Source organism: Populus euphratica, unplaced genomic scaffold (genome assembly GCF_000495115.2).
Source record: "Populus euphratica unplaced genomic scaffold, PopEup_1.0 scaffold212.1, whole genome shotgun sequence".
NCBI classification, from domain to species: domain Eukaryota; kingdom Viridiplantae; phylum Streptophyta; class Magnoliopsida; order Malpighiales; family Salicaceae; genus Populus; species Populus euphratica.
In genome coordinates, this window is record NW_011499976.1 from 415,522 (window position 1) to 425,933 (window position 10,412).

Below are 10,412 nucleotides of genomic sequence, written 5' to 3' on the forward strand. Positions count from 1 at the left end.
CGGTTTGACCCGGTTTCGGTTCGGTTTCGGGGTTTTTTTCAAAAAATTTTTTTTTCGGTTTGGTTACTTTTTTTTGATAAAAACCGAACCGAATCGAAAATGATCACCCCTACTTTTTATAGTGAATTTTAAAATTTAAAATATTAAAGAATTAATAAAAATTACTTCTCACAATTATCAATCATTAACTAATTATGATAAGTCAAAAATAAATATAGAAAAATTACTTCTCATTAATTCCTCATTAACCCATTTTTTTAATTTAAAGCAAATTTCCAACAACAATCACTAAATCAAGTCAAATTGTTTTCTTACTATATTTATTATTCTTCTTATATTTTCTCCAAAATGTATTTAAAATTATTTCCTCATTTAAATCATTTATTTTCCTCCTCTCTTACAATGATGCTTTTATCAATTCTAATTTCTTAATAGTTTTAACAAGTTTAAGATTTTGAAATTAATCTTCAAATATATGTTATCCAAGATAACTTGTAAAATTTTAGATTTACTCGACTCTTTTTTCAAGAATTCACTTCATTTTATTTTTAAAATACTTGATATAATGTCATAAAATGAAGTATAAGGTTTTTAATGATCTTGTTAAAAATGATTTTCGACTTCACCACTAGAATGAGCTAAGGGCTCCGATAAATTTTATATAGTATTTAAATAGTAACTAGTAATATCATATTAATTATACTATACTATCATCAACGTATCCTCATTTCTTGATTTGTTTTATGTCTGCAATTCTTCAACGCTCTTTTCTTCCCAACAGTTCCCAATCCCTAAAAAATCACAAGCCATCGGGACCTCTCATATCCATAATCTTCATCCAAAACACCAAAAAAATCACAACCCAAGCCTTTATCTATCTTTATCGACCAAACCTTTTCATAATGAAATCCTCTCAGTTTAAATTCAAATTAGTCACCATCAATAACTTGAGTCTTCGCTTCTCTAATGGGTCTTTCCTATATATATATATATATATATATCCATGTTATCCTTGTAATTTCAATCTAGGCTACCATATAACCAGGACACTTGCTAAGATAACCCCACGCGTCAGACCATTTCATCACGAAAACCTAAGCCATCATTTTTCTTAAGCTTGCACACGCATGTTATACCATTTGATCTAGTGCATTTTTGTCTTATAATTTTTGTCCCCACTAGAATTCGGTAATGATGGATTCAATCTTCTCTCTAGTTTCTTTATTAATCAATGTAAATAATGATTTTTTTTTTCCAAGTTCATTTACTTTGTAAGATATCCATGCCGGTGTCTATTTTCTTACAAAACACAAAAAGTACAGTATATAGCTTTTCTTCTCTTTTCAAGTACAGGGCTATCAGATCACTTTGTCATTTGATCTTCATGACTTGATAATTTTGCTCAGGCGAAAAAAAGGAAAATGGCAGCATCCAACACAACAGAATGTGCTCCCCATCTCTTGGGTGGATACTGGCCATGCATTCTTGCAGTTCTTTCCTGTCAAGATTGGATATGAACGAGCACAAATATGGAAAAAGAGCAAAACTCAATGAACAAGGAGCACAAATATGGAAAAAGAGCAAAACTCAAATACTGAGTTTATCATCCTGCACCTTATTGTGGAATGTATTATCTGGCACCTAGAACAGGAGAGCATCCAGTGGCTGCTTTTCACAATCACTTGCTGGGTTAGTGACGCACTAACAAGAAAAATGAACATATTTCCAACGTGTATAGTTTCCCAAAGGGCGAGAGAGATCGGCTGTCCAAGAGATACCAGCATTAAAACTACTCGTGTATATATGACGCCTGTAAATTTTAAAGGCATACCCCTAACCCAATAAAACAAAGTCCTGACGCCTGTAAATTTCCATTACTGTGTTGCCAATTTCAACCTTGCAATGCAAGCACAAAAGCAATCAGGTAAAGGAAAGAATATTGCCATCAATAATACACGCAGTGAGATTCCCTCATTGAAAAAATCCACTCCACCCTAGATTTTATAAATTAACAACCCACTCGCCATCTTTAATGAAGGTAATACGGGGGGGTAACAGGGCTCTGACAAGAGTATTGCAACGTACCTAGACAAATACTCAAATTCATGGCTTAAGATCATCAGAAATTGCAGAAGGTATGCCATGAGTGGTAAGAATATCTACAGTAGCTTCCTTGGCAGTCTTTGTCCGGAGAACAACTATCTGCACCAAAGTACAGGTATAGATAAAGATATCAGCACTAGACACCCACAGACAGAACTAGTATAAATAGCTGAGATGCAAATGTTAGAACATACAAACACACAGACCCAAAGACCCTCTGTGTGTGTGTGTGGTGTGTGTGTGTGTGTGTGTGTGAGAGAGAGAGAGAGAGAGAGAGACCTGTTCATATTCCAGATCAAATTTCAGAAACTCATCATCAAAATTCTCAACCATGTTGGCCAAGCTCTTCAAATTCTTCACTGGCTTACCATTGAAAGCAACAACCTGCATAGATACAGACTAAATGACATCCAAAAAGAGATGTAGTTCACCAAAAGAAAAGGGGAAATAATAAACAGGTTATACCAACTCAAAGACAGAAATAAAAAGCACTAGTTACAAGACTGATTCTTCACCTGGGTGTTAACAATGTCCTCATAACCAATATTAATGTCAGCTACAAGCACCTGCCAGAAATTTTCCAGGAGAAGAAAAGTAAAGTGCAAGATCAGTGGAGTAGAATAGTGGTCATAGGAGCTGACATGTGTGCATGCATGTGAACGTGTGTGTGAGAGAGAACCTGAGAAACCACAACTATCTGCTCATCCGGGGATTGTGGCATTGAATGCAAAAGTTTGTCCAGAAGCTTGACAGGAGCTTCAAATTCATATTCCTTGCCATACTGCACAATTATGCAAAAGAGCAGAGGCAATGTAAAATCAGTTGACCATGAAATTACTATAATGCTAAGTATTGCATCAAACAGGGAGAGAGAGAGAGAGAGAGAGATCCGAGAGAGAGGTGGCACGAAACTGAAGCTGCAATTGGCAAGGTGTGAAAAATAGGAATAAATAAATGAGGTTAATATACAATTAATTATTTGTCTTCAATATCCATTAAATTAAGTTCAGAATATAGCAAAATCATAGAGATGGAGAACAATGTTGGAATAGATAAACATGTAAATGCAAGCTACAAAAATAAAGTCTCCCCAGGTGAAATAAAATACTTTTGTTGAAAAAATAAACAGGAATCCTCATATTGCAACCCCTAGAACAAGAAAAATGAACTATGGCTAGCAAAACATGGAAGCATTACTACAACAGAAATTCATTTTAATTACAATCCATATTTCCAATCCTAGTTTACAAAGCGAAGTTACAAAAGGACAGTGATAACAGAAAACAAGCTCAGGAAAGTTTGATGGAACTCACTAGTTACCTAATTAGATGAATATCCATTTCAACCCAAGATAAGTTCTGGATTTGGACATTCAGTTACACATTAGCACATTTTCATTATGTGAACAGGTTTAGGATGTAGGAAATCAGCTTCAATAACAGGGTAATGCCCAGAGTATTAGTACAATTAGAATTTAGTCCTTGTATTTCTACAATCAACACACTTCCTCTAATGTTTTATGATGTGGTGAAAGTTCAATATCCTATCATCCCCAGATTCAAAAGCCAAGAAAAATCATGGTGTTGATTTATTAAACATAAATTGATGTACCTACAGGCAAGACAGATAAATGACTCAATGATGTTGCACCAATTACAAATTAGATTATGCATTACTACATAAACCACAACCTCCTTAAAGCATTTGCACCAACAAATGCATACAAACTTGCAAAAACATACAAGAAGAAAGTTTAATGGGCCTTATCTCTAACACATAAAGCATACAAGTTGAAAAATATCACGCAGTAACACCATATTCAAGAAATGTAATAAATATCACACAACCATAGCATCATGCACAAAAAGAATTAATCACTCACTTCATAGGGTGTCAATTAAAATAGATGTATTTAAGACCCGTCAAGTTTTATTAACTAACTATTACTAAGAGAAGACAATGGCAGTATCAAGAGAAAATATATACAATAAGGAAAGCAAAAGGTGAAATATGCACCTCAGAACGGAGATAAGGAACAGAAACTGTCGTGAATACAAATCCTGCAATTATATAATAGGATGGAGGTTTTCCCTTGACATGCGGAGGAATTAGCCTTCTGTGAGTTGAGAGTTTGATGTCAAATTCTAGAGTCTTAGAATTCCGAAGAACTTTGATCACAGCATTATCCCCAGTATACTTTTGGGAGATAAGATAGCTGAAACCAATGCGCTCACCATGCCGAAAGGGAACTGATATGTCAAGAACAAAAGGAGGCAAAAATTTCATGCCACAAAGAATGCCATGTGAATTAACTTTGGAAAATCAGAGTTCCTAACAAAGCTCCAGGTGCTTGTTTTAAGCATAAAACATTATACACGAACCTGTTCCATCATTAGCAATATCTACCCCATCAAAGCTGAGAATGATGTCAGATGGCTGCAAGGCTTCAGATTCTGGAGCAGTGGGGTCAATTCTTCTGATACGAACACCCTTCTGATCAGATTTCATACCCATTGCCACACGCATATCTGGATTTTCCATTTTCTGCCATTCAATCCCAAGAAACGGAAATCCTAGCATGTAAGGGATGATCATTAGACTTTAACCAAGATCAATGAGCAATGTCATACTACAATAGACACATTGCAATTTAATTACACAGTATACACCTGCATACAACAGCCAGAAACAAACATGTACAAATACTTACCTGTGTATGCTCCATTCTTCTCATAATCTTGGATGAAGTGCTTGATGACCGGTGTTGGTATAACATACCCTATATTCTCAGCATCTTCATGTTTAAGGGACTGAAACGCAATGCCCACACATTCACCTTTATCATTAAAGGCAGGACCACCAGAATTTCCTGAGTTTATAGCAGCATCTATCTATAAATGAAACCATGAGAAAGGCATGTGAGGGAAGTAGTTCAATAATTACAGATAGCAAAATGCAAGGGTTTCAACAACATTACTTGCAAACCCAGAAGCTCTGTGGATCCATGGGCATAGGATAGGATCTCTATCCGAGATACAACACCACTTGTCACAGAAATTGTGTCCCCTCCAATTGGGTAACCAACAACAGTTACAGCATCTTGAAGTGAAGGCAATTCTCCAAACTCTACAGGTGACACACCTTCCCAGAAGTCATCATCATTGACTGTTAGCAAGGCTGCAAATCACAAAAAGAAATTTTGCTTTGAACAAAATATCTCATCCTTTGCATCCATTGAGGTATATAGAGTTAATAAAGCCCACTCCTTTATAAGAGAACCAAACATTTAATTCACATTCTGATTCATCTTATGTGCAAGATCTACTTCTACAATTTTCTTTTCCAGTACAAGTATCTGTCATCTAGTTTTAATTCATCACACCCATTCCCTTGCCACAGGAGAGCTTTACCACAAGTGGGACATCTCTTATCCTAACATATAAATATCCATATCCCCAATGGACTCCATGAAACTTGTATGAATTTTTCTTGCAAGTCACATTTACTATTTCAAATCTAAATAAAAAATGATTAATTACTCCATTCCATAAAAAAAAAAGAGGAACATACAAGTTATCCTAGCAATAAAAGCTGGTATTTTGCGTTCTATGCCAAGATAGCTGGGTGCAGAAAATACCAAAAGCATCAAACAACAACATAAAGCTTAAAGTCGACAATAGTAAAAATTGATTAAGCACGTATCTATCTCAAAAATACACCATATAATTGATTGAGCTTAAAATCGAATACAACACGGAAAGCTTGAATCTTTACCAATATCACATTCAGTTCCAATAGCAAGAACAGTAGCCAAATACTTAGTATCAGAACCACGCTTCTTAAGCTTAACCTGTGTATAATGCTCCACAGAATGCGCATTAGTCAAAACCCTCCTCCCTCGAATAACAAACCCACTACTACTCGAACTATACTGCCTCTTCCTCTGCCACGGAAGCGATAAATTCGGCTCCGTGTGCACACAAAACACTTTCACCACAGCATCCATCGCAGGAACCACCCTGGTCACGCCCTCCACAGGCGGCGCAACCCCAATTTCTCCATTAATTAATGGTGGTGGTTTCTCGGGCTTCTCTGGTGAGTGCTTGGGTCGTTTCTTAGGACGGCCGAGGCGGTTTTCGTGTTTTTTGGCGCTGGTTGGGGTGGTAGAATTCACGATTTCGACATTGTTAACGGAGAAAACCTCATCGTTTATGGTGGACGTTGTGGGGTCTAGGGTTGTCTGGGTTTTAGATTTGCGGCCTCGTTTCTTCCGTTTTCCTTCACTGGCCATTGAGGAGGGGAGGAGGTTTAGTGTTTTAGGGTTTGTTTTTGAAAGGTAGATTTTGAAGAACAGTCGTAGATTGTCAGTGTGATGAATTGTAAGGGTTTATGTTAAAAGCAATCAGGCCCACTGGGGAGGAAAAGAGAAGAAGGTATGTGTATTTCAAAAGGTATGGTAGAGGTTGTATTTTAAAGTATTTTTAATTTAAAAATATATTTTTTTTATTTTTTAAAATTTGTTTTGATATTAGTATGTGATTTTGCTTCTTACATCTCTAGAGACATTGTTTTTCTCTTTGTATAAAAAAATTATTGAATTAATTAAATAGTTTTTTATATTAAAATTTGTACATGATTACTTTTAAAACTTTAATTTTTTACAAATTAATATAATATCTTTTTATAAATAATTTTTTTTTATTTATTTTACATACAAAAATCCATCTCATAATAATTTTAACTAATAAATATTTTTTTAAATATACTTTTTAAAACCATAACTTTAAATATTTTTCTAAAACATTTTTATTGACCATAGTCCCAAAAACTATTACAATATCAACCGCACACTTATTTGATTCACACAACGCACTTCTTTTATTAGCCTTTTAGCATTTTTGTACTATAGTCATTATACCATTTTTTTTCAAATTTGTCCTCTGTGTTAGCTTTGAATTAAACTTCATCGCGAGAATATTGTAGTGTGGAAAAAAAAACATTGTTATATTGAATTAATAATTCATTTTGTAAAGAAAAATTGATTTTTTTATTGCTAAAAAAAGGGGCCAAATTTGACAAGGTGACAACAATAGAGGGTTTTTTTTTTAATTGTTGTTTAATGTCACACTTTTTAAAAGATTTTGTACACTTTTATTTTTGGTCCATATAGTTTTTCAAAGTTTAGTTTTGGTTTAAAATTTTATTTTATTTATTTTTCAATTCCTAACTTTCAGATATTAGAAAAGAAATTGTCGAAAAACAACAAAGAAGAAAGAGGATTTTCATCGGCCAATTTTGGGTAACTAAAAAGGTGATTTTGATATTAATGAATTGAATGTTTTGAAGGGAGTTTGATAAATGTGGATTTTCCTCTCACAATGTTAAAAAAAAAATAGATTGGTGTCGTTAAATTTTTTTATTTATTTAGAGTTTTTAGCATTTTAAAAATATTAGTGTTTTGTGATTTCAAATGGGTGTTTAAAGCTTTATAAGGTGTTTCGATGTGAAAAACAAGTTATTTGAGTTTCAAAACTCAAACCCTTGTTTTCATGTTGTTAAAGGTAACTAAAGAATATTCTAAAAAACAACAAGTCATATACCACAACAGACGACCTATCATCTATTATAAGAGAGAGAAAAGGGAACAATGTTTAGCCTAGTCTATCAGAAATTTTAAAACTAGCAGCATAGGCATGTGTCTTGAGTTTTTAGGCCCAAGCGTGCCTAGGTTCATGGGTAACATGCAAAGCATATACTAGCTTGTCAACCCCCAACAATATTTGGTTTTTTTGTTTTTGTTTTTATTTTATTTTAATTAATACCTTTCTTTTTATATATTTCTAACTTTACATTATTTTTTATTTAAATTTAAATTAACATCATATCTAATTTTTAAAACATTATTTAAATCATATTTTTAATTATTTTGTAATTTTATAATATTTCAAAGATATTATTGTAATTTATTTGTAAATGTTTTCTTTTATATATGATATAAATAAACTGTATTTACGTGATGTATTTATAAAATAAAAATCATTTATTTTTAAAAATAAAAAAATAACCTCTAACATAAAAAAAAAACATATAAATTAAAAAGAAATCAAGGTTAAATATTTTTATACTTATCTATCTTTTGCTTTTATAATAAAAATTAGTCTTTTATTTTAGTATTTAATTTACATTAACAACTATTTCTTAGTTTATCGATTCATATAGATTTTTAAAAATTTATTATTATGCTTAAACAAGTCTTTGTATTTAATAATTAAAAATTATAATATAATAAAATGCATTCAATAATGAAATACTATTCTACCATGTTAACAATTAAGTTGGAATCCTACCTACAACAAAGGGCAAACATGACTGATTTTACACTTAGTTTAGATAGTTTTTTTGTATCACTCTTGAGTATATTAATTTTTAGCTTCTTATCAATTTAGTACATAATTTAGCTTCTTATTACTCTATTTTATCATCAAATAAGTATTTAAATCTTTTTTTTTACCATGTCTTATGAATGTCAAAAACAATCAATCACCTTCCTTTCTGATGGAGGAAATAGAGGCACATCCAAGGTGGCGACACGTGTAAGGTATCTCACGATTATTAGGCAATGATTGAATTTTTTTTTCTCTCTTTTCCTTGGAAAACATGCTAGCCCAAGCAAAATTTCCCTTGGAAAACATGCTAGCCCAAGCAAAATTAAAGGTTTTCTCCATTTGCTTCTTATTTCATTTATGCCTCTCATTCTTTTTATTTTCCTTAATTTGTTTTCAATTTTTTTTTTAATTTCATCATTTAAGATATAAATCAAGTTGTGTCTGAATTTAACTTTAAAATATATACTGACTAGTTTTGTGAGATTAATCATATCTCTAAAATCGTACACTGAAACAAGTTAAAATTTTACAAGGAGATACTAGACATATATAATTATAATATAGTTGATTTTCATGTCAAATAAATTTTAAGAAGATATAATTTTATAAGAACAAAGATACTAGATAAATCTTATTAAATCTGTCAAACTAGACCTTTATTTTGTAACATATATGGAGTTACAAATAGAATATCTCTATGATTCAAGTTGTTTTAGGAACTAGAAATCTCAAGCTTGTCAACCATATATGGTAGGCCCAATAATTCATTCACATGAGAGAAAAAAAAGTATTTGAAGTCAGAATTGAAAACTTGCAAAAAATGTGTGAAAATTAGAGATTCAGGCTTTTAAAGGAATTTGGCATGAATAATTCATTTATATTGTCCAATTTTATTTATTTAATTGATGTTGAATAATTTTTTTTAATTTGGATTTTTTTTATTCACCAGACATTGTTTAGAAGTTTATTTTATTATTGCACTTATGTTATTTGATTTGTTAGTTTAGGCTTATTAGTTTTCAACTTAAAAGGAGTCCATTAGGGTTAGTTAGAGCACATTATATTATGTTTTTTTTTAGATGCAAATTTCAACAACATGTTGTAGAATAAACGTGATTTTTTCTTTTATTTGTTTGTGGCAAAATAACTCCTCTTTTTTTTTTTTGCATTGAGAAAGATTGCACACTAACTTATTGAAGATTTAACAAGTTTTGTGGCGTCATTTGCATACTTATGGTTCTTAGATACAAGGTTATCTTTGGATCCAAGTTTTTTTCTAATATCTTTGATTCTTAGGAACATGGTTACCTTTGAATTAAGGTTATATCAAACCTGATTTTCAGTTTTCTAAGTTGTTATTTACTTCGTTGGGAGTTGCTTGATCACATAATAAAAGGTTTCGCATTAATTTAGTATTTTTTCATATTTGAAATTTATATTAAATTTTATCCTTATTATTTTGATTAATAATTTTTATTTTAAAAAAATTCATCCCTTATTATTTGATTTCATTTAGTTTTTACTTTTTAAAAGTCATCCCTTATTATTTGATTTCATTTAGTTTTTACTAGTTAGGAACAAACCAACCTTTGTTTAGGCATAAAAATATAACAAAAGATAATTTTTTTAAAATAAAAAATATAATATTCAAGTAATTGGCTTGAGTGAGTTTAATAAACTTTGTTGATTTAATAATATCTTTAGAAAATAAAAATATTGACAATAAATAAAACAAAAAAACATAAATTCAATGTAAAAGATGAACGCTTGTCAATATTATGAAAATATATCTTCATAGTATTCCAAAAACATCAAAATAATCTTATTTGTTAACAAAGTATAAATTAAATGAGAATATGATAATTTCATAGAAAAAAACATGAATATAAAAAAAATAAGACAAAAAAATCAATTACTATTAAC

The 10,412-nt window shown here is 31.3% G+C and overlaps 1 protein-coding gene across 1 annotated transcript; it reads right to left on the reverse strand.

Moving 5' to 3' along the window:
* Nucleotides 1–1,779: 1,779 nt before the first annotated feature.
* Nucleotides 1,780–6,548, reverse strand: LOC105139558 (protease Do-like 9). Its single transcript, XM_011046034.1, has 9 exons — nucleotides 5,878–6,548; nucleotides 5,081–5,280; nucleotides 4,814–4,994; nucleotides 4,485–4,676; nucleotides 4,120–4,352; nucleotides 2,783–2,884; nucleotides 2,619–2,669; nucleotides 2,383–2,487; nucleotides 1,780–2,202 (listed from the first exon to the last, which is right to left on the reverse strand). The coding sequence occupies exons 1-9, from the start codon at nucleotides 6,392–6,394 to the stop codon at nucleotides 2,104–2,106; spliced, it is 1,680 nt and encodes a 559-aa protein (XP_011044336.1). The 5' UTR covers nucleotides 6,395–6,548; the 3' UTR covers nucleotides 1,780–2,103.
* Between the last annotated feature and the right edge of the window lie 3,864 nt (nucleotides 6,549–10,412).